Here is a 24,969-nt window from a genome sequence, read left to right on the forward strand (position 1 = left end):
GACTTGTTTTAGCAAATCCATTTGAGGAACAAGGACACGGTGACCTTGAATTTTCATCAACTAATTACTGAGACAACGCAAACGCCTGAGTCAAATTTCACCTTATAAACAAGAAGAGATGTTTATGTGGCACATGAGGAGGAAGAATAATCTAGATGAAACGAAGTGGCGCAGAAGATACATAGACGGGTGTTTCCGATCAGAACTTCTCAAGTGATTAGCGCTGATGGCTGAGCTTAGTCTAAACAAGAGAAAACAAACATCTGGTGGAAAATACACGTTTATTATGTTCTCATATCTGCTTTTATTGATGCTGAGGTTCGTTTTTCAGACTGTAAAAGTCGGGTGCAAATGGCTTTGTGTGAGGTTTGTAGAGGGGCAGCCTGAACACTTGGCACCGATGGAAGAACAAAACACTGTTTCTACCCCCGAAGAGTTGACATCATGTCACATTGAGGCCTGTAAATGTTTTCCACACAACTCTCATTTAACATGTAATTAAAAAAAAAGGAGATGGAAAATGCAGACCCACTCTTTGCTTGATGGGTTTGGGGTCTAATATCTGGGGTAGAGCACTCGCTGAATCTGCCCGTCGGCTTTGTGAACGTCCAACCACTTTCCACACTGGAAGATGGTCGTGACCGAGTTGGCTGTGTTGGTCACCTCGACGCACTCCAGAAACCACCCGCAGTTGGGGCCGCTGGCGTCGTGCTCCACTTTGACCCTCAGCAGCTCGCCGAGGTCGAGCATCTCCAGGACGAAGCGGTCCGTCTGCCCGCGCTCGAACAGGTTGCGGAACCTCTGCCGCAGGTGGCGGGTGCCCGAGTCGCCGTTGACGCCGTAGATGGTGATGAAGACGTTGGCGTCCGTGCCCGCCCCTTTGACGTCCCCGGTGATGACGATGACCTCGTACTTGACGGGGACCAGGTTGCGGACTTTGCTGGCGAAGCTTTCCACCGACTTGTAGCACTCGAACGTCTGGAACTGCTCCTTTTTGGCTGCCAGGGGGATTTGGGCATCGCAGTGGAAGAAATACCTAAACAGGAGAGAGAAAGTCGACGTATTCAGTGTGGCATTTTTAGATCGTGTTCCATGGTTTGCGTGGCGTTCCACTTACTTGTTCCCCAGCTCCTTCTCCGTCACCACCACCTCCATCACGTGCCAGAAAGCTTCACTCTTCACCTTCTTGCCGTCCTTAGTGATGTGACCGAGGCAGATCCCGGCGATCTCCCCCAGGTGCTTGGACGAAAACTCGAACGTGTCGGTGGCACCGCTGCAAAGCATTGAAATAGAGAAAGTTTCAGTCACCGGCAGGGTTTATGTCGGGTTTCTAAACAGCGCACGGCTAAATTGAGAGGTCTGTCTGCGAGTTTTCTTCTGCGCCCCTCATGGGAATTTATCTCTGGAGAGCAGAGACTTGGAGAACAGAAAGTGAGGCTACGAGATAAAAAGAGGGTAGAAGAACAGAACGTGTGAAAGAGAAGAGATTATGTAAGGCTACGGGCATGGGCCTCTGGATTCTCTTTGAAAAGCTTACCAAAGGAACTTCTTCTTCTTATTTTCCAGAACAAACTCTTTGGAGCGGGCTTTCCTGCCTTCCAAAACAATCCAAGCGTTTTCCGAGGTGGAGGAATCGTCCGTGTTTGCAGTAGTTGTGGCAATTTCGTATTCTGCGATGAAGCAGAGGGACACGGCTTGTCACACTGTAATCATTTCACATCTGGCAAATGGCTGCAATTAGCTGCAAGTAATTCGTCTCCGACAGCTGCGCAGGTCCTGATTATGTCTGCAAACGTCCATTCATACTGACTAGTTTTGTCACTGAGGTCTACAGCGTCATTGTTGGCACAAGCCAGCTCCCTCATGATCTGCCTGTCGTCTTCGTTTTTAGCCAGCCAGCGGTCGCAGGGGAACCTGAAGGTCTGGTCCATGGCCTCATCTTTCACGTCGATATACTCCAGGTGCCACCCGGCAGCAGGACCTGCTCAGATTTACAAGAAACATTGTTAGTGAGAGAAATATTTTTTTTAATCAAAGGAGAAGCCATAAAGGTGTGTGTGAAAAGCTCCGTCTTCTCTTACCTTTGTTGTCATGCCAAACTCTGACTTTGGACAGCTCGCCTAGACTGAGCATGTCGGGGAATCGAAACACGTCCTTGGTTTTCCGCTCAAACTTGTTCCTGTTGGTGCTTTCTTTCAGAGGCAGAGTCCCCGTGTCTCCGTACTCCCCAAACAGTATCAGAAACACGTTGGCGTCTGTGCCAGCACCTGTAATACCACATAGATTGGCAGTTTGCCGCAGATAATCCATCTGTATAAATATCATCGTGAACATCATATGTTTGGTTTTTTATTTAGAAAAATCTCAACCAAGAGGCTCAACAAACCTAATAATTTCAGTTAATATGGTTTCTATATGCTTTAGGACTCTTCAAAGCACAAAAAACCCTTATTTTTAATCTTAATATCTACTTTAGAGACCTCAGGGAACAAATTCCGATCGATTTCTTAACTAAGCTATTGAACACTCGTGTGCCGCACCTGTGACATCGCTGGTCTGGACTTGGATGATGTAGGTGGTTTTCTCCACCATTTCCTCCTCGTCCACCACGGCGGCGAGTTCACACACCTTCGTCCTCTTCGGACCTTTGGTTTTGGACAGCCAGTTCTCGTAGGTGAACAGATACACGTCGTCGGTGATGAGGTTCCTCAGTAGCATCTAAACGCATTCATTAAACCAGGGGTTTGAGCACGTGGTGACAGACCAGTTCATTTAACTTATTGGAGACCAATTAATTGCTTTATATCATATTTGCAGTAGTAATTTCCTAATTTTAGGCTCCCTTAACCACGTCTTCATGCACTGAATAAAGCCAGAGGTATTTATTTTCTGGCAAATAAAAAGTGTGTTTACAATTTAGCAGAGAAATATAACTAAAGTAGATCTTCTGATAGCTCTACTCAAACACGGTGCATCATTTGCATTACATATTATGACCCTGCCAGCTCTGCTGTGTATAATTTGTGTTATTGCCGTTTTGCGCTTCAGTCCCAGCAGAGTGTTTGTTACCCTGTCCAGAAACCAATCAGGGCGACTGCCGCTGCCGTCAATCCGAACTCTGATCTTCTTTAGAGGAGCAATATCGTCGATCTCCAGGCTGAAAGTGTCTTCTTGACCTCTTTCAAATCTGCACAGAACAACATGCATGATGAGTTGAAAACATCTGAATGGACACCCCGATGAAAGACTTTGTCCCATTAGGACAGCCAGATATTGCTTTGAGAGGTAGACCATTAGCACTTTTATTTTATACATTCTTCCACAATATTTATATGTGAATGAGTGAGATTTGACAATGCGGTGCTTCATCACTGATGGTATTTGTGATGAGTTGAGTTAAACCTAAGCTGCCAGCGATTGTGAGACTTCAGTCCCTCCACACGTAACCTTTCCTCACGCTACGCCGCAGTTTTCAGATCAATGCTGAACTTCCTGTGAGTCACACTAAATGATCTGAGAAGAGCTGCAAAAAATAGCATTTTCACAAAAAAAAACTACCTTTATTTTGATTCGCTATTGATTGCCAACAAGTGCTCGTGAGTGAGTGTGTGAATGCGTGTGTGTGCTTCCCCGATGAAAATAGGAAGTTGACAGCCCTGATTATTATAACCACCATTAATTTACGCTACATCAGAAAGCACCTATTTATAATTTAAGCAACAAAATATTCCTTCATCAGTCCCGATATACCGTGAACATCAGTGCGCTGCCTCCACTGACCTATCCTCGTTTTTAGGCAGCAGCATTTCCTCGGTGCTCCCGTTGACTCCGTACACGGTCAGGAAAATGTTGGTGTCGGTCCCTGCATACTGAGTGTCACCTGTCACAACCGTGACGGTATACACAACCTAAAACATACAGTCGACGGTACAGACACAGGCAGTGGAGCTCTGCTTTTTATGTAACACGTTCGCTTGAATGTTTGCAAGACATCATGTTTTCGTGCGGTGGGTGACTCACTTTGCGGGTAATGTTGATGGTGCTGGAGTCCAGCACGTTGAGCAGTCTGGCAGTCAGACCATCTCCCCTGTCTTTAGCCAGCCAGCACTTACATGGAAAGATGTACTTGATACCTTTGGTTGGCACGGCAACCGACAGCTCATCCACCAACCAGCAGCTCTCTGGTGTGACACCGTTATGGCCGAGCTGAGAAAGAGACAAGGCAGGAATGAGAAATCAGGCGAGAGGGAGAGAGACAAAAAAAAAAAAAAAATACAGGAAGGAGGTAGAAGTGGGGATTTTACATATGATTTGATTTTGTTTGATCTGGCACCAGCAGGCGCAGCTATTATTAATTATTACTGAGGTAGCATGGCTATATTTGAATTTTCAAAGTGTCAGTGCGTGAGAGGAGGCAGCAGATAGGAGACACGTTCACAGATTCAGCCAAAGATTCTCACTTCCACCCTCTTGATCTCTCCTACGTCACTTCCATAGCACACAAAGTGCTCCATGGTGCCGGCTGAGAAGGATTTCTTCCCCTCGGGGAGGTCCAGCCACAGCCGGTCCGTCTCGGCGTCATTCGGGCCGATGATGATAACGTAGACCCGGGCCATGGTGCTGGCATCGCGCTCAATCCCCGTGGACAGGGTGAAGTGATAGGGAATGACTGAACGAGAGAGAGAGAGAGAGAGAGAGTAGGGGGGATCGCTTTAAAATTTTAGTTCCATCTGAAGTTCAGCTTTAAGTCTTCTTCCAAGTTCACACTTCAAATGAGAGTGATTTGCTGAGGAACCTTAAAGCCAGACAGGAAGGACTTTAAGAAGAATTTGTTTAATTTTTCAGAATTTCTTAATGTGTGCTGATAAGCGTAGCATCAAATGACTGTTACTGAATTGAACACTACAGCCAGGAATCAATTATTAAATGACCTAATGTTGTGGTAAATTTTGTTTCATAATCTTTTCTATTTATTTGATTTTGACTAATTAAGTCATAATGATAATAGTGGGATTTGAACAGATGAATCCCACAGATTTTGAGTTATTTCTGCATATATAATTGAGCATAAATGTTGACAATCTGCATTATTTTCAAAATGTTCCTGCATGCCTTTAGGTTTGAGAAACACGATTCTTGATTTTGTGGCCTTACTTGGACCTTCTTCAGCTACTGCCACCTTTTTCTTCTTTTTCTTCTTGTTGGCATTCCTGTCCAGGCCCAGTTTGGCCTGAGCCATCTTCTTGGTGTATGGGTCAGTGCTTCTTTCACCCTCATAATCCTGGACAAGACGGAGCAAACTGTTCTCATCACAGAATCTATCAATCCATCCCTCGTCTAAACCACTTCATTCAATTCCCGGTCTCTGGATGGCAGACTACAAGAAAAAGGGTACCTGTAGAGAATGCATGCATGGAAAGAATGTGCAAACTCCGCGCAGAAAGCTTGATTTCAAGTCAGGTAAAGGTGAGAGTAACAACCAGCTCCGGCAGCCGATTCTCTCACAAACCTTAACGTAGAAAGTCCTTTCTATTCTTTTGTCCTCTCTCTTAGTGGAAAGCCAGCGCTCACACAGGAACATGTACACCTCCTCCGTCTCCACGTCCAGCACCTCCACCTGGTCCAGGTACCAGTCGGCCGCAATCATGGAGTTGTCATGACGGATGCGGATCTTGAACACCTGCCCAAGGTCCACGGCCTCGATTGTGAACTTGTCCACCTTAGAGGGCAAAAAAAAAAAAAAAAAAAAAAGAAAAGAAAAAAGAGACGATTTCAATACTTGATAATGCGTGATATGAGATTTAACATCTTTCCACTCATACTGTACCTCCCCTCGCTCAAACTTGTTCTTGTTGTTCTCGGACTTGGCGAGCTTGCGCTCCCCGGTGTCTCCCAGGTCTCCGTAGATGGTGAGGAAGACGTTGGCGTCAGTTCCGGCTCCGTACATATCGCCCGTCCGCACAGACACTTTGTACGAGTGAACTGTGAAGGAAGAAAAACTCCGCTGTGAGCTGCTCGTTTGCTCACCCAGCCTCTCATTTTGTGCAGTTGAACCATAATTATTGGGAAATGCCATCTCTAGCTGTGCAGTGGCATTTCCCTGCTCACTTAAGTGTGTGAAACCATACAGAAAAAGGCCTCAAAACAAACTCATTCTACATCCCTGAAGCAGAGCTGAGCAGCGGGTTAAGATAACTGTGTGAGTTTAAGATAAGAGCAACAGAAGTGTTTGAATCAAATCCTCAGTTTCATATTCAGGCTGTAATGTATACCAGGACATGATGTTGGGTGAAAAGGGATGTTTTTGTCCATAATGAGTCAAAACTGAACCAGGAATGAATAATAACCAAGAGTTCAGTAAATGTACTCAGTTACACTCTGAAACCCGGGTAAACCTACTCTCCAGAGCGTCCTCCACCTCAGTCTCAGTGGTTTTCAGCGTCCCATCCCGGAGCAGCTTCTGCGTGATGATGTCCGAGGGGACCAGCTCCCTCACCGTCTCCCCGTCGTCCTCGGACTTGGCCAGCCAGCACTCGCAGGGGAAAATGGTCGTCTCTGAGCCCTGCCGTTAAACACAGGCAAACCCCCCTGCCTGAGCATCGTAATGAAGGCAGAGTATCTCTCTCTGACTTTGGGAGCCAGAAGATGCTAAATTATTAACCAGTTAATAATTCAGTGAGAGCACAGATCAGAAACTCTTAAACGATGCACTCCATTAAGTCGGCGGCCCTCAGGAGGATTTCTACTACCTTTCCTTTCCTGAGCTGCCGCCTGATCTCCACTCTGTCCAGGTGCCACCCGGGGTTGGTGCCTCTGTTGTCGTGTCCGATCCTGATTTTCTCCAGGACGTCGCCGATGTCCTCCAGCTGTGAGAAGACGGCCTGTGGTCAGCAGCAGCAGCAGTCACAGTTTTGAAGGAGCTGTGGGTTTAAAACACCCACCTCCACAATGAACATGTCCTCCGCTCCGCGCTCGAAGTACAGCCGTCGCTCTCTCTTGTTGACGCACAGGTGTTTCTGCTGCGTGCACACGCCCTTGCTCCCGTACAGGACTATAAACACGTCCGCATCCGTCCCCGCTGCAAACACGTCGCTGGTGTAAATCTTGATCTCGTAAGGCACAACTAGAAAAATGAGAGGAGAAAAATCAGTTTTTTGACAAAAAGATGTGGCAAACTGTAAGTCTCCCAATCGCTGTAGCTCCTCAAATAAACACTGAATTGCATCAGCAGAAGTACACAAGTTAATATTTAATAATAGAAGAAAATACTGAATATTCTAGTGAGATTTTTCAAAGCTGTACGCCTGGTAATAATCCAGAAGTGTTTATGATTAACATGTTTAATGATTAATGCTTCCCAAATGAGCACATTTTGGAAGAAAATACTTTTTCATGTTGGGAAAATACTTTTTCTTCCACTGAGCAGGTTTTGAGTAGTAATAAATTGTAACGTAGGGTAATCAGTATGCAATATAAAACCGGAGTTAAACAGAATCCTCAGATGTCAGAATATTTCGATAAAAAAGTAATTAAAAAAAAATAAACGAATAAACATTGATAACAATTTTTGAATATTAATATAAACTTCTTTCAATAAACAATATTTAAAATTATTAATATATTAAATAAACAATCAATAAGCAATGTTTAAATCGTGAGGGTTATTTTAAAAAAAAGCAGGAAACCAAAGCTACAGTGTAAGACTTCTCTGACAGCCTGACAAATTCTGCTTCTACTACATTTTAATGATCATCCACCACACTTTTACCAGAGCAAAACTTTACATAAAACTACGTTCACATAGAGCGTTGTCCATTGGTTCCTGCTGCTTTGACTCAGATTCAGTCTTTCCCTGGTTGATCACTCACACGGCATGTAGAACTCCGTCTGGAGCTCAGCTGGGTAGAGATCTCTCACAGTCGCGCCGTCGTCCTCGCCTTTATCCAGCCAGCGGCCACATGGGAAGCGCATTCTCTGACCCTGCGAGGGGGCGTCGATCTCCACCCAGTCCAGGAACCAACCGGAGGAACCTCCTGGAGACACATGGAAGAGGTTGATTTTCTTTTCTATCAGTATTTCCTATGTTTTTCTCTTCGGAGTCTTCCCCACCTGAGTTGTCGTGGCCGATTCGAAGCTTCTCCAGCTCGCCCAGATCCACGGCCTCCACTGTGAACTCATTGATCATCCCCTGCTCAAACTTGTTCTTGTAGTTCTTACAGGCCTTCAGATTAACGATTCCTGCGAGTGGTGTGACAAACTCAAAATGCATACAGGGTAGGTTTGAAATTCATTCTGTCCTTGAAAACTGTATCTTGACTCTATCATACCTGTGTCGTCATTTTCGCCGAACAGGATGGCAAACACGTTTGCGTCCGTTCCAGCGTACTTTTTCTCTCCCGTTTTTAATTTAAGAGTGTATGTAGTCGACATGGCTGCAAGATAAATGCAACAAGTTCCTCTTTTTGAGTTTATATTAAAGTACTTAACTGTTAAAACTCAAAAATGGCATCACATTTCTGCTCGAGCCCCAGCGTGGCCCCTGTCCCCTCGTCATCCTCGTCCTTCCTCATGAAGGCCTCGTCCACTGGAACCAGCTCCCTCGCTATCTGCCCGTCGTCTTCATCCACTGCCAGCCAGCGGTTACAGGGGAAGTAGTATCTGTGGACGCAGGAAATTCCTCTGATGAGCACCGTTAGGAAGATCTTGGTTCTCTGATTCAACAGCTGAGCAAATCCTGCGCAGACGTCGGCTTCACCTACGTTGTGTCCTCCGTTGTGTCCACGATCTCCACCCGATCGAGGTACCAAGCGGAGTAAGGATCGCTGTTGTCGTGTCGGATTCGCAGCTTCTTAAGAGGGCCCAAGTCAATAGCTGTCACGATGAAAACATCCTCCTGCGAAACACGACAAGCGGAGACGCACGCTGACATGGGCAGGGTGCCACGGCTGATGAAAGAAGGACGGGGGATGATTTCAACGAGGGGGGTCGCGTGGGAGGAACAGATGAAAGAAAGGAAAGAAGCTAAAAAAAAGCACTGAGCAAGAGGGTAAAAATAATAAGAATAAATGCAATGGTGTAATGCAGACAAAATAAGATGCAAGACTGGTGCCCATCATTTATTGTCTGTTATAACCGTCTGGCCAACAGAAATGTTCTACTTGGTGAGATAAAGTGAATGCTGCATGTTAACCAGGTCAGACCGAACTGTTTACGTTTCCATCTTGACCAATGAGACGTCAGAGCTCTGCTTCACTGACATTTTCAAGTTTTCAAACAGCTCTGTATGTTGTATCAAGTTTCTGTTAAAAAAATCTAAATCTTCAGGGCAGCCAAAGCGGTCATGTTTTAATAATCCTTTTTGAGCCTTTAGAAACGCAGAAGGACTAAAGTGTAGCATCCTAAATTGAAAAATACTCTCTCACCAAAAGGTCAGTTCATCATTTGTTGTGAAAGTTTTGTTGAAATACACATGATTTGGTTGCTCGGGTAAATTTCAGGTAATGAGACAAGATGAAGATGACAGTTTTTTTGTGATCAAGTTCTTCTGTTTGGAGAAAAAAAAAATGTTTTGGGCCTTTGTTACGTTGTTAAATAATAATTTGACTGAAGAATTTAACACTCAGAATTAGTGTTTTACCAAGACTTTTTAAAATGTATTTTTTTAAATTTGCTTGGCTTTCTTTAATTTCATAGTCTGAATATAATATGATCAAACACATTTATTTAGTAAACAAAACAACTGTGATGTTGGTTCTTGATATTATTGCTGACTCACTTATTTACAGTCATGTAAGTTATCAAGTGTTCTGCGGCGTCTTCATCTGCGGCTCCCGGTGATCCCGGCTGTCGGGGGAATCAGTTTAGTGATCACACTGAGCCAGGTGTAATGTAGAGATGAATAATTCACCGGTGTGGATGAAGTGATGAGTAAAAGTAGGGCAGGTTCAATGACACGGAGGACTCCTCGGCGCTCCTCTCGCTCACAGCTGGCTCGGCTGCAGGAGGGCTTGTAACCCAACCAGAAAACACTCCTGCACACACCTCGGAGCTCGGCTCGGGTTGCATAGACGTGCCTCGATCTTTGACTAACTGCTGGCTGATTTACCCGTCCGGGAAAGAATGAGTGTGAATCATTGTATGACGCTCAGCTGGTGTCATTTAAAGAATGCGCCTCTACAAACCAGCATCTCTCTCACTTCACAGGCGAAATGACCAGGGTATCTGCACGAATCCTCACGTCTCCCATTTTAATTAAAGATTGACTCGGCATACCTGCCCCCGCTCGAATTTGTTGAGGTTGTCAGAATTCTTCAGGTAGCGCTCGCCCGTGTCTCCGTTCTCTCCGTAGATATTAATGTAGACGTTGGCATCGGTCCCAGCTCCCAGCATGTCACCAGTGAACACACACACTTCATAAGTGTTGACTGCAAGACAACAGACGGGATCGATGTATAAACATAGATTATATCCAAATATCACGGAAACAAATATTTAAAGCGAAACAATTAATAGGCTACAATGGCACCAGAAAGGCTTGAACAGTATCAGTGTTATCCACTCATAGGTTGGAGGGGAGGTTGTGTCTATTCTGAGGATACCAAATCAAAGAAATCAGAATGAAACACTTTCTTGAACCTTAACCACACCTCAGAAAGTGGCCAGTGCTATTATTGAATTTTGGCTGTGGCTGTGCCTTCGCTGTAATGTCTTGTCAAACCAGAGATTTGAAAAGTCAACAGCCACCCTTGAAATTACTATTACATGGTATTTCCTTTTCTGAGCATTTTGTGCAAGCACAGGTCATCTGTATTCAGTACAGGGATGGTGGATTCACCCAGTGACCATGCAAATTAATGCAGTGGGAGGAATAGACTTAATGACAATAACAAGGAACACAGTGAAAATGTTGAGGACTGAACTTCGACGTGCTCCAGGGAGCGTTGATAAGAATTATACTGCTGTTTTTGTATATTTCATGTTCATGGATATTATTGAAGTAACAGTCACTCCCATGTATGTTATATGCTCTATATCTGTATTATATAATAATGAATTTCACTAGCCAGGAAATTCATGAACATGCAGTTTGAAGCACTCAGATATTGAACTCTTCCCTCTCAGGAAGCTTTCTCTCTTTCCTTTTTTTAAATGTTTTACCTTCCAGTTCCTCTTCTCCATCAGGCAGCAGCTCCACCACCAGCTCCCCGTCCTCCTCCCCTCCAGCCAGCCAGCGTGAGCAGGGAAAATGATAGGTCAGCACCACCTCCTGCATCTCCTCTCCGCCCTCTTCATCCTCGTCTTCCTCGTCTTTCTTTTTTTTCTTCTTCTTCTTCTTGTCCTCCTTCTTCTTCTCTTTGGGGACCATGGCCATGATGAGGTGTTTCACGTCCACCGTGTCCAGAAACCATCCCGATCCGATCCCAGAGCCGTCGTGACCGATGCGGATCTTGAAAATCTTCCCTACATCTTTGGCTTCTATCTGGTGGAACAAAACGAACTCTTGTTATTCTTTGCACTTTGGAGGTGCTCACAGTACAACCTGTAGCTCTTATACCTTGAATATTTCCGTGGTGTTCCGCTCGAAGTTGTTGGATCTGCTTTCAAGAGTGATAACCTCGGTCTTGCCTTTCTTCCCATAAATCTGAATGAACACTCTGGCGTTGGTGCCTGCAAAGGTGACGTCTCCAGTCACGACGGTCACCTCATAGTTGATCACTGAAGAGGAAACGTCACATGAGGACACATAGAGTGGCATTACAACCTGCACAACTTAACTCACATTATTTATTATATACAGAGGTGGCAAGTAAATAAACACGTGTTGCCTACATTGCTCCATGTCCAAGATCTCACTGGGATAAAGCTCCACCTCCGTCTTGCCATCAGCCTCATCCTCATCCAGCCAGCGGTGACTGGGGAACATGTAATGCCTTCCATGGACCGGAACAATGATCTGAACGCTGTCCAAGAACCAGCCGGCACGCATGCCTATGTTGGTGTGGCCAATCATCAGACGGTTGATCTGAATACGATGAGACAGATGACGACAACTCAGATGTCGACATTAAAACACATAATATCAGTTATTCCAGTACAACAAATCAAATATCAATATACTGTATTACCAGTGCACTTTTGTTGCTCAATTAGAGATTCCATGAACATTTCTGAAGCTCTAGCTTTGTTGTGATCTTAAAAATACACTATTACTGATTGTTTCAACAGAAAAAAGTGACATTCATGTCATAGTTTATCAAGTTTCTTTACATCATAAGTTGATAAAACCTTTGATCCCTCTATTTCCTCAGTTTAATTACATTTCAAACTTCTCATAGCGAGCTGTCAACATCAAACGGCAGAACCTGTCCGATATCAAGGGTTTCCACGGTGAAGATGTCAACGCGGCCCGTCTCAAAGTAATTCCCCAGGTTGTTGGCGGAGACCACCAGCATCATCTTGCTCGTGTCCCCTTTCTCGCCGTAGAGCTTGACGAACACGTTGGAGTCCGAGCTGCCTCCGGGGATGTCTCCTGTCTTCACCGCGACGTGATAGCTGATGTCTGACACACGTGGAGACACAAATAGACGCGTCGGGATTGAGTTTCAAAGCGCAATTAAATGAAATTTACTCTCGCTTACTGTAAAGACGCTGTCCGTCTGAGAACGGCACCAACTCTCGAACAATCTGTCCATCGTCCTCATTGCGATCCAGCCACCTAAAGAGAACACAGTCAATAAATTTTAGTCACTAACTACGTTCTTCAGCTGACATAGAGGTTTCCATTGATCAGATAGATCTTCATATAACCGTAGCAGAGAAACCTCTCAAGATCGACCACACATTTATCCTGCAGGCCAAGACAGAATCTATTCCTCTCAGGCAGGAAGAGAAATCTGAAGCTGCATGGGGCACAAGTTTGCCAAAACTGCACTGCAGAAGAACAAAACGTGGCCTTGTCTGTTGAGTCTTGTTATCTGCTGAAGCTGCAGATGGTACACTCAGGATTTGGCATCAGCGGCACGAATCTATGGACCAAATGTTACCAAGCCGCCGTGAGCCAAGAGTGTAGACGGCTGCTGCTGGAGGAGAAATATATGGGGAGCCTTTGTTCCCCCTAACGTTCATTAACATGAATGGCACAGTGTGTGTGAAGCAAGCTGCTGACCATGTACATCTTATTACAGCCACGATTGATCATTTGATGTTTTTCTCCTCATTGGAATGTCACAGACAAAAACTTAATGACCATGACAGTGAGTTTGTAATGTGGAGTCACAGCTGATCAATCTGAGGAAAATATGAATTTGTGATGGGTTGAAGCAGCCAAGGTTTAGTGTAGATTTAGGAGGACAGAGATGCTTTCAGCCCAAATCACTCAATATGGATCAAGTAAAGCACCTGTTGCAGGGGAACTCCGCAGCCTGGGCCTCAGCTTGTCCCTCTTCTCGTACAACCACTTTGTCTAAAAACCAGCCACAGCCTCCACCTTTGCCATCGTGTCCAATTCTCACCCGGCGGACCTGGCCGATGGTTACTGCCTCAATGATGAACTCGTCCAGCTGGAAGAACAAAACAAAATCTATCACGGCCTCATTTCAAAGTTTCAGGGTTTAAAATAAAGGCTTGAGGATTTGTCTGTTCTGAGTTCTGACTGTACCTACATTTCCCTTCTCAAACTTGTTGACATTGTTTTTGCAGTTGACCAGCTGGCGATCGCCGGTGTCCCCCAGGTCTCCAATCAGATTTAGAAAAACAGAAGCGTCTGTGCCGCTGCCGCCGACGGTCCCCGTGCACACGGTCACTCTGTACTTGACCACTGCGGAACAGAACAACATCAGAACTCACTGCTTGTGGTGTGTGTGTGTGTGTGTGTGTGTGTGTGTGTGTGTGTGTGTGGGTTCACATACGTGGCAGAGGCTCGGCAATCAGGTCTCCAGTGGCGGTTAACTCTCTCACAACCTCGTTATCATCCTCATTCGTATCCAGCCACCGCTCACAAGGAAAGGCATACTTCTCCTTCGTTAACGTCTTCATCAGCGTTGCCTTGTTGAGTAGAGATGATGCTGATCAGTTTGCTTGTTTTGTCATGTATTTGAACAATACCTCATGTACTATAAATCACAATTATTATGTCTATCTGTGGCTGAGAATACTGAGCGACTTTTATTACCCCATTTATACACTATGTTGAACCAATATTCTGTCATCATTTTGAAATATGTGCACTGTAGTGTCACGGCGTGCTAATTAACTGGATGATCTGTATATCTGAGAAATTGTCACCCTGCTGAGATGCCACCCAGCAAAAGGATTCCTCTTCTCATGCCAGATTCGAAGTTTGGTGATTTTCCCCAGATCTGGCAGCTCGACCTGCAAGTTAACAGCAGGATTGAGGAAGGTGACGACACAAGGCCTCCCGCTGTGCCTTCTTTATTAGTATGAATTCCAAGCTGCTCACCATGAATCTGTCGACCTGTCCCTGCTCAAAATTGTCTGTTTTGTTGTCCAGCCTGATTTCGTCGGACTTGCCCTTCTCTCCGTACAGCTGGAAAGAGATGTCTGCGTCCGTTCCTGCTCCGGCCAGGTCTGACGTCCAGATCCACAGGGACCAGGGGTGCTCTGACGAGACGCAAATCACTGTTAGTGTTTCTGGGGAACAGTTTCTGTCAATGTTTCTCTTTGTGCCCATAAATAAGCTGATGATTGCTTTATTGACTTTAAATTTGGTCACATCTAAAGTCATTGTAAACACTTCTGTGTTTTATTTGCAGTTTTGTTGTCCACAGGAAGGCACTTTACTTGTTTTACGCTTAAAAAATAGCTCAGTGTAGTTTATCACAGTACTCCATGCTCCAAATAGAGCACCTGCTGTTGAACTAAACTGGATTTGGACTTTTCCTAAATATATTTTAGCCCTAAGGAGTACCCAGGCTGACTTTAATAAGCATACTTTTCGCATTTGTGCCCACCAGAAGCCCGGAGTTTACTGTCGGTAGCAGGAGGCTTGAGAGCAGATCTGCTTTCTCAACATTTTAGGAGACTCTAAAATGACATTCCAACTTGTTAAAAAGTCTCCGCTGAACGCATCGATCATAATGAAGTGACTGCTGTGGACATGTGACAGTGAACAGATATGAACCCAGCTGGTGGGGGAATTCTAACTTTATTTTTTTATGAGGACAGTAATACCTGCCTTATGCTATATGTGCTGCTGAGCCACAAAGTTAAGACTGAACATGACTGTGGTTGTCATTCCTGGCTCTGTAAAAATGTTATACTGGGTTTCATTTCACAGGCAAAATGAGGTACAGGAGAGACAGACTGCCTGCTGAGTCATTATGCAAATATGTGATACATGTGAGCGAGTTTTAAATTCCTCTGCTCAGTATTTCAGGGAATAAAAGTGGAAATGGCAGCGTTCAGTGTGGCGGCACACCAGTCACAATTATTGACATTCAACTCACTCTTCTGTCTCTTCTGCCTGAGCGAGACCATCTCATAGAGCTCCCTCTCTATCAGCCCATCGCCCTCTTTCTCATCCAGCCATTTACCGCAGGGGAAGGTCTGCTCTATGCCTGTGAATGGACAGTACACCACGACCTGCAACCCCCCACCGTCCCCCCCCAAAAAAAACATCAATTCCACTGAGCCATTTGGGAGAAAATTGCCAGACTGCAGTGTTTGGACGCCAGCGCGCATATCAATGCACCTTGTCACAGAACCACCCGGCGCTGAGGCCGTCGTTGTCGTGTCCGATGGTGACTCGGCTGAGGGGACTGAGGAGGGCAGCCGTCTCAACGTTAAAGATGTCCGTCAAGCCCCGCTCAAACTTTCCACCTTCCAAAAACACCTGGTCAAGAGCAAATAGTGGTTCATCTCCACACACATACACACACACACGTGATCAGCAGGAATGTAATTTGAGTCATTTCATTAAGAGGAAACATTATAGGACAGATGATTGAGTTAAATGTTTAATTATTCCTGCTAATGTTGGTTTGTTTCAGGAATCCTGCACCTCGTATCGGTCGTTCAAGTTAACTGCAATGTCTTTGTCGATTCTGCTTCCTACAAATAGAAACTAATGACTGCTGCGCTGCTCTCATTACTTTTTAAATTGAATGCAAGCGGACGTCTGCGCCGCTTGCATCTTCTCATTACCTTTCCACTGTTCTTCATGCCTTTCGTGCCATGCATCACAATGTGGATTTTGGAGTTGGTCCCAGCACCCCGGATGTTTCCTGTCACAATCTGGACATTGTACACAATACCTGTTGGGTACAGTTACATGTTAGGCTATCAGAGGCAATGCCAGAGGGTCACCGTCGTTCACAGTACACCCATACTGCAGAGGACTGGAGAAGAAACCAGATCACCCTCGATTAAAAAGCAGCGTTCCACCCCACAATTAATAGTTACACACAGCAAAATTGACATGTTTTTTTTTTTCTCATCAATATTACATTCTCTGACATGAATATGTATTATTTTGTAGATACAGTTTTCCACCCTCACCTGTGGGCTGACTCCCGCCCGCCAACACGTCCCTCTGGATCTTCCCGTCGTCCTCATCAATAGCAAACCAGCGGTTAATGGGGAACTCATACATCAGTTTGTTTCCGAGATCATCCACAACCACCTGCATGCAAAGAAAAAGACATTTATTCAGACAATAACCAGCAAAATGCCCCACGGTGGGATAATAGGTGTTGTATATACAGTATGTCTTTTACCTTGCTCTGTGTAGAACTTAGTGATTTTATCTGTGAAAAGCTCTTTAAAAATAAACTTTACTTCTTCACAATTTCTTAAGCTGCCTTCCTCTAGCAGCCATCATGGGAGATGCAAAATGTAAATAAAAAGGAAACCTGATCAGTGCGACAGTGCAGGTTTTCACATTTTGTTATTTGAAGTAAATCATCATCTAATGTGCAGAGTGACACTGTTGAGACAGTTTTATGTTTTGTGCCTGATCCTGTTCAGGTTTTATTTGTTGGTTGTCATTCATTCTAAATATTAAATTAAGTACATTTGCCTTCAACCTATGTTTTAAAGGCCTATCCCCGAGCTTAATCCAGGATGTGAGCCGAGTCTTATCATTGCACTATTTAGGATTATTTACACCTACATGGTTTTTGGAGTTCACTGCAGAGTGTAATGTGAGTTTATAACATCAGATATTTTTTTTCTCTACTTCCTCGATGGCCAACTACTTTACACTTTTTCCCTGAGTTTTATCATTTGCTTCATTTTGAGCCCTTGAAACTCTGACATCTTTATACGTCTTCAAAAACCATATAATGCTGCTGTAAATTGTATTAAATGTGTTTTTTGGCGTTGTGCTTAATTCACGAGGGACATACAGTATTTAAATTTCGATGTGTGCTGCAGGCAAGAAAGTAATTAGTATAGGAGGTTACATAAGGAGGAAAACAAGCTGGCATTATTTTTCTGAAGACACCACTGACTCCCAAACAAGCCTCGGTGTAATAATCTTTGATGTGTTCCAATCAGGGACCACATGAGGAATGAAAACACATCATGATTTACTGTTGCTGCGACTGCTGATCCAGAGTGGTCTGAGCTGCAGGAACCAACAAATCTAACAACTCATCTGTCTGTTGTAAGGCAATCTCTTAATGGGCCACGGTTTCCCTTTACACAGAGGGTAGAATGACAATGTGTGCGTGTGTGTGCCTGTTTGAGTGACCTCCTCCCTCAGCTGAGGCGCTGGAGCAGCTGGGATGCCAGGTTCAGTTGATAAAACTGACAGGAAACATGAGGACGACATGTCTTGAATATCACTGCACTTTCATTTTAAATATGAAAGGATGAGTTCCCCCTAAATAAACCTAAACCACGTGGTGGACCCCTGGAAGGTGGCTTTCATTTTGAAAGGCTGCTTCTGCTTCTGCTCAAAATTGGTGTGTTTCTGTTTTTATATACCATCACTGCTTGTGTTCCTTTAGTTCTCTGATCTAATCAGGCATTGACAATATGTCCGATGCTTGTTTCCTACCTTGTCTGCAAACCACCCTGCTGAGGAGCCTTTGTTATTATGGCCAATGGTGATCTTCCTAATTTTGCCTAAATTCGGTGCTTCGACGGTAAACTTGTCCTCAGTTCCTTTTTCGAAGTTATCCTTGTCATTGTCAAGTCGCCTCTCTCCTGAAATAAAAGAAGCAAACGGTATCATCAACGCACACTTTATTAAAAGTGACATTTTAGTTGGTAACTGTGGTTTTTCTACATTTGTGTGAGCGGTTGCTGTCAGATTTACCTGTGTCTCCAAGCTCCCCGAATATATTGATGAAGACATCCGCGTCTGTTCCACTGCCTTTTAGATCTGCCGTGAAAACACTCACAACATACTTATTATCTGGAAAATAAGCAAATGGTGAAATATTGTTAAAAGAAACCCTTTGAGCAGAGGCAGAGCGTGGGTCTCAGTACAGAGGGGGTGGAGCATTCTCCACGGGCCCTTATGATAGTACTTTTACCATTCAAACAATACCTCATCCCACCGTCAAACACACTAATGCTCACTTTTATTGAGCCAAGCAAACCTCTATGCCCCAGAAAGCAGAATAAAGTCACAAACCAGTTCACAAACTTGTTCTGAAGAACAAATACACATATGCACGCACACACACACACACACACACACACACACACACACACACACACACACACACACACAACTGCAGCCTGACAGCTGTCAATCTCTGAGCGTTCGCTGTCCATGGTGCTGAAAACACAGATAAAATCTCACTGGCTAAATCTGTACCATCTTTGATACAGCTTAAATATAAAATGATCACAGCTGGTCTAAAATTACACAATCTATTCAGATAGATATAGACACAGCTATCTATATCTTTTGGAATTCACGCATATTAGAAAAAAAAAATAGACTCAGCGGTCTCTTATAGTTGAGAGCAACACAAGGCACATTCTAATAGGCAGGTTTTTAAGACCACAGCATTCTGATAAAGATAATATTTTGGAAGGTTTCACTGACTCACCAGTGACTCCGATGTTAGGTTCTGGGTAGTACCGCTACCGGCTAGCATAGTGTTTAGCATACTGTTTAACTTCCCTCCAAAGAGTTCAGATCAAGTGCAAAAGAAAAAACTGGTTCATGCCGCACAGCCAATCAGCGCTGGCTTACAGCTCTGATGCATTCACGGACAGTCGTAATGTAAGAATTGGCAAATTGGAGCCCACACTCATATGCGTATACCTTCTTGCACACACTGCACATTTTATTATAATTAATTTATTTACGAGTAAATGTGAACACATCACATGAAACGGGGCCCTATGACCTTGTGGGTCCTGGAGCGACCGCCCCCTTGCCCCCACTCTGGCTCCACTACAGCCTTTGAGTGAAAAACCAGGGATTTCTAACTTATTTTGGACCATAATACAAATTACAAATTGAAATGTTCTCCTTCCTTTTAGAGCACAGTATGAGCACATTTCATTTAACATTTTCAGCAAAATATTCAGTAAAATTTACAAAGAGAAATAAATTCCAACAATTTTGAATCATGTTTGCTACTAGTGCAAAATACACTGAAATATCACCAAACCAAGTCCTCTAATTGAAGCATTTCGGAGCTTTCCTGCATGTGTTTGCATAATACCATTCACCAATCTCCTCTCTGTGGGTACGTACATTTGGGTATGTCCATGGGGTCCATGCTGCCCAGCAGGTCCCTGACAAACAGTCCATCTCCTTCCACCTTACTGAGCCAGTTGTTACAGGCAAAATAGAACCTCAGGTGAGGCCGGATCACATCTGTGATCACGACCCTGTCCAGAAACCAGCTGGCACTCAAACCTGTGTTGTCGTGCTCAATCCTAAAGAAACAGAGCAAAAAAAAAAAAAAAACAAAAAACAAAAAAACAAAAAACAAAAAACAAAAAACAAAAAAACAAAAACAAAAACTGAACAGTGATATCTTCAAATAACATACTGAACAAAATAAAGTGCTTCGATTCGAGCAAACCTGATCTTTTTCACGGAGCCGACATTGTGGGTTCTGATTCTGAACACGTCTGTCTTGGCTCTTTCGAATGCCGTGCGACTCCTGAAATTACAGTACGGTGACTGAACTTTATCCGACACAAGCAAGCAAACAAGATCAGTGTTTGACAGTCCCGTTCCTAAACAGAAAAACCTGCATCTTGTATGTTTTCTGTCTCCTTTAGCATTTGCAATTTGTGTGATTTGGTCAGTATCTGTCCCTGCTGATCATCCCCTACATCAGAAGGAAGCCAAGTAAAAGTTGTGAAAATGAGAAACACTGATCTAGAAAACAAAAATAAATACCGAATAAATCTGAAAATGTGAGTATTCACACAATCACATGAAGCTGAAACAAATGCATTGTATTCTTTCAAGGAACCATGCAGATTGATTCACATTAAAATCACAGCACAAAGTGAGCCATCATTCACTCACGAGTTTTAGGGAGTAAATACCTTTTTTCTGTGCTGTTGAAGAGGAAGAAAACACAGATTAAATCAGGTTTGAAAACTGAATTAAGCCTGAATGATTCATGCAAAGTAGCTCATGCTACATGTTTCACTTTGAGTCTAGTTAAGCTGGAATATAATTCAGTGTAATGTTTGAAAGGAACTCACTTGCTGGCCAGGTGAACTTTGGGAGTTATACCGTATTCCCCGAAGAGAGTGACAAACACGTTGGCATCGGTTCCAGCTCCTCTTTCATCACCCGTGATGGTCACCACCTCATACACTGCGAGGCATTGTGAAGAGTGATTACAGCAGGAGAGACTGATGATTAAGAAATGAACGTTGTTCCAATGAAAAGTAGCATGACACAAGAAGGCAAACTCCTACAGACCAGCTTGATCTGCTTAACTGATTTACAGTCATCCATATTTTCCCCCTTCATAGAGGTGAGATAACTGCTTACAAAGAAATTCAATGATTAAGTTCCTTTTTGAGGTATCAGTGGCAGATGGATGTGAAATCTGTCTGTGTAGGTGTGGTGAGTGACGGGTGTCTTTTCCCAGCAGGTACACTGCCGATACACGGGTAGAGTCATGTTACCATGAGCATTAAACTAACGCGCGGATGCATGACCGCTCGAGCCACTCAGACTCTCGTAACTGCAGTCAAGGATTCACGTCTCTCTTGGGCGTTTATAGTCCTCTCTTCTTGAAGAATCCTCATCAGTTTCTCCAAGAAATAATCATGTTTTACTAATAAACGCAGCCTTTCGGTTAAAAACAGACAAGTGTAACATTTGTAGATGGTACAGTCTGAGATGAATCGCTTACCTTTCTTTTTGTGGTACTCATCTTCGTAGTTCTCCACTTTTTCTGGTTCGTAGTTGCGCAGCTCTTTCTCGTAGATTTCAACATAATTTTCGATCTTCTTCTTTTTGCCTTTTGTCTTCTTTGCGTCATCGTCACTGTCAGCCTTCACCGAACCTTTTTTCTTCTTTTCTTTCTTTTTCTTCTTTCCCTCCTCCTCGTCCCCGGCCGAAGGGTCATCCTCTTTCTCCGAGTCCTTTTTGGATTTCTTATCCTTGCCCATCTTGTCTTTGACTGAGGCCTTCTTTGAGCCTTTCTTCGTGATCTCAATCACATCTGGGAGATTCCCTCGTCTCTTTCTACCTTTGGACTCATTACTGTACTCTTCATTGTCTGTATTGCCTGATTTGTTGCTTAGCTCATCATCGCTGTCCTCTTCATCTTTCTTCTTCTTCTTTTTTACCTTTTCTTGACCTCGTCCTTTCTTCTTGGTTTTCTTCACGTCAGGCTCTGATGTGTCCGAGTTGTACGGCTCTTCATCAGCGTCCTTTAGCTTCTTCTTCGGTCTTCTGGTGTCTTTTGACTCTCTCGGCTGCTCACTTTTCTTCTTGGTCTTTGGTTCCTGATCCTCCGAGTCTTCGTCATCCACAGCTTCAGTTTCCTCCTCTGCTCTCTGTCTTGTTTTTTTCTTTTTTGTGGGCATCTTTAATTTATTTACTACCTTGTAACCGTAACCGATTTCTGTGGGATGCAGTGAAACTTGATTAAACCGACCTGCTAACTGCACAGGGGTGACCTGCTGGCAGGACCGGTCCGAGCTGAGTGCCTGCCGGCCGGGGAAGCCCCGCTCTCCTGCTGATCCCGACCCACAACTGCAGGAAAAGCCCTGACCTCATTATCAATGATAATAGATCACCTTACGTAAGGAGGAAACCCTCTGTTACTGGAAAGCTACAGCAAAACAAACTACAACCAGACACTTTCCTCCAGCTTTGGCCTTTAAAAACAAAACCTTTAAAAGATACTAAGCATATTATTGCCGTTTTGTACAAATGTATGTAATTTGATCCTCACTTGCAAACACGAGACACACCCTTGTCAAAGGAGTTTACACAATTACAGATCACAGATCTTGAGCTTAATGGAGAGGAAACGCTTCAGTCTTAATTCATCCAAAAAGCTTTGGAAATACATTGACGGGATGAGTGAGCTCTCTTTTCAAATTAATGACAAACCTGACCCTTCATTTGAAAAACATCAGTACACATTATTACTATTTTACAAGTTTAATGGAGCAAAGCTTTTCATCATGGCTCAGCACAGCTGGGACCAGAAGTAAAACAGCTAAGTCAAAGCGTTTTATTGCCATTAGATCTTAATAGTCTATTGTCAAAATTATCCTTCATAATTCAAAAAAACAAAAACAAAAAACAAACGAATCAGCAGTTCCAACTCCAAACCAATCACTACTATATCAGAAGATGTCATCCTATTTTTTTTTTATTTGAGGAGTCATATTAGAAGAATGCAAGATAAAATCTTCACCCTAGATGCTCTGCAGTGAAAACAGGAGGTTCAGAATACCTCAGTTTAACATGGAATCCAATGGGAATCATTTTTCAGCTGATGTTTCATGATGCTTTATTGTGAAAGTACCATTTTACCCCCTTAAATGAATTTTTAACTTCATTCCATTTCTTCCATCTACCTAAAGAATCAATAAACCCAGTATTATTAAAATCTCACAGGGCCATGTTCTGACTATATATGGGTATCTGCCTGATTTTCTCAGAGAGCCAATAAGTTACCATATAAAACTTTCTTTTTGAATTTAGATAAATGTATTTCGCATTTTGATGCACAACAACAGCAAATTGAGATCTATGTATTTATTGTTATGTTTGCTGTTATTAGAGTCATTAATGTCATTATGAATGACTGTGAGGCGCAGTGATACAGCTGTGAAGTGTCCCAGTTCCTGTAAGCTCATAGATTGTCTCCACTCTAATCTGACTGAAACTAACTGTTAATGACAGTAGAATTACATGCAGCACAGTTAGATTACTGATAATCGATATCATACAAACATCATTCAGATAAGAGGTTCTTGAAGTGCGGCCCACAGCTTTTCTGCCAGTAGAGTTCATATTAACCAGCAGAGGGAGACACCTTCACTTGGTTTCAGCTTCAAGAGGTTCTACTGTCTGTCTGTACTATTAAAACCATTCATGAGAAGATTGATGCGTTCTGTTCATAGATTCCCTCTAAAGTTTTCATCAGTTGTTGCAGAGAGGATAAAGGATAAATGTGTCTAAATTGTGCACGTGTACACACACGTGTGTGTCCAGAGTGTGTTTAACTTTTGCTTTGGCCTGAGTTGAATAAAGCATGTATGAAATGGATGGTTCGGGTGTGATTACAGCCTGATTTCATTGTTTTGCAGTCTGCCACTTGACAAACTGTTGAAGTCCCTCTTTTATTTATTTGCCTGCATTCCTCATCAGTTCTTGTTTTTAAGTTCTGAAACTGCTGCGTGCACACGAAAGGGAGCCTCAAACTGTTTTTGCAGAAGTATTTTGACTACAAAGAGTACATGAAAATAGATTTCCAGATAAATTTGGAGAAACAGTTCTTACATAACATGACAAAAACTGCTAGAGTAATAGTGAGCTCCAGAGCAGCCAGGGTGATAATTTCCAGCTGATAGCCATCACCCTGCGGGGTAACCTTTCCTGGGGTGGGCCTGTTGGGAAGCTCAAGGACACTGACATGTTTGTAAGATGCTTATCAGTGATGTTTGGAGGAAGAGGAGATCCAACAGGTCTTTCAAGATGTTTTCCTGACAACCTAAACATCTACCTAAAAGGTCTTTCGGATTCATTGAAAGCAGGGGAAGTAGTTGAGACTACAGAGGAGCAGATCGGATTTCATGGCGGTCCACAGGGGCCAGATACTGCAGTTCAGACACAGAATTATCATTTATTACTTTGAACACAGATTGAAAGAGCTTAAATCCCAAAGCTCAGTTCAGCCTGTAATCGCAAGGCGATCTGGCTCAAAATTTATCTGTCCTTTGCTCTCCGGTTCACTGCAACCAAGACGAAACCTTCATAGTTAAACCAAAGACCTTCATCCAAGTCTTCAACTTCATTTTAAAGGAACCAGCAAGAATTCACCAACGGTTTTCAGTCTTCAGATTTTTTTTTCCAAATATGTTGTGCATCAAAATTAAAATCAGTTCCTACATGTTTGTTGCTGCAGCTTATGATGGATGGATTGTTTTTGGAAAACCAGTAAAGACGCAACGAATGCTCGAATGCCAGTCCTGCCGAGTCTTCTGACCTCTTCTATGTTTTCCAGGTGATAATAAGCTGATGGGGTTTCTGGATCACACAAAAAATTGGAGTGAGCAACAATGAACTGTTTTGTGTTGAGTCAGAATTAACTCAGATTTACACATTGATTACAAAAATGGAAGCCTTTAAAAAAATAAAACACTAATTTGAATAACTGAAAACTACTTCATCTTGCATCTCTGCTGGTTTGTTGGTTTTAAATATGCTGTGAGAGGTGCTGTGAACCCTTGCTGCTCCAGCACCCTGGGTGTGGTGCTTCTGTCAGCCATTCATCTCTGAGAATCGTCTGCTTGGACAGAAATCCAGACCTATTCACTCTCAAT

General features: G+C 43.5%; 1 protein-coding gene across 1 annotated transcript; it reads right to left on the reverse strand.

Moving 5' to 3' along the window:
* Positions 1-351: 351 nt before the first annotated feature.
* Positions 352-22,093, reverse strand: loxhd1b (lipoxygenase homology PLAT domains 1b). The gene is made up of 43 exons (XM_030105597.1): positions 21,315-22,093; positions 20,653-20,767; positions 20,491-20,502; positions 20,016-20,096; positions 19,682-19,866; positions 18,281-18,379; positions 18,020-18,168; positions 16,516-16,639; positions 16,162-16,271; positions 15,710-15,850; positions 15,465-15,600; positions 14,459-14,619; positions 14,284-14,370; positions 13,908-14,043; positions 13,662-13,816; positions 13,399-13,559; positions 12,639-12,715; positions 12,363-12,559; positions 11,830-12,022; positions 11,555-11,715; positions 11,158-11,479; positions 10,273-10,424; positions 8,760-8,893; positions 8,513-8,658; positions 8,328-8,432; positions 8,110-8,238; positions 7,869-8,033; positions 6,942-7,123; positions 6,750-6,866; positions 6,400-6,562; positions 5,828-5,982; positions 5,510-5,719; positions 5,155-5,281; positions 4,461-4,669; positions 4,021-4,206; positions 3,781-3,908; positions 3,070-3,187; positions 2,541-2,718; positions 2,082-2,267; positions 1,811-1,981; positions 1,538-1,670; positions 1,118-1,273; positions 352-1,036 (listed from the first exon to the last, which is right to left on the reverse strand). Exons 1-43 carry the CDS (start codon positions 21,991-21,993, stop codon positions 556-558), a joined length of 7,212 nt encoding a protein of 2,403 aa, XP_029961457.1. The 5' UTR covers positions 21,994-22,093; the 3' UTR covers positions 352-555.
* Between the last annotated feature and the right edge of the window lie 2,876 nt (positions 22,094-24,969).

This window comes from Salarias fasciatus, chromosome 12 (genome assembly GCF_902148845.1).
Source record: "Salarias fasciatus chromosome 12, fSalaFa1.1, whole genome shotgun sequence".
Classification (NCBI taxonomy): domain Eukaryota; kingdom Metazoa; phylum Chordata; class Actinopteri; order Blenniiformes; family Blenniidae; genus Salarias; species Salarias fasciatus.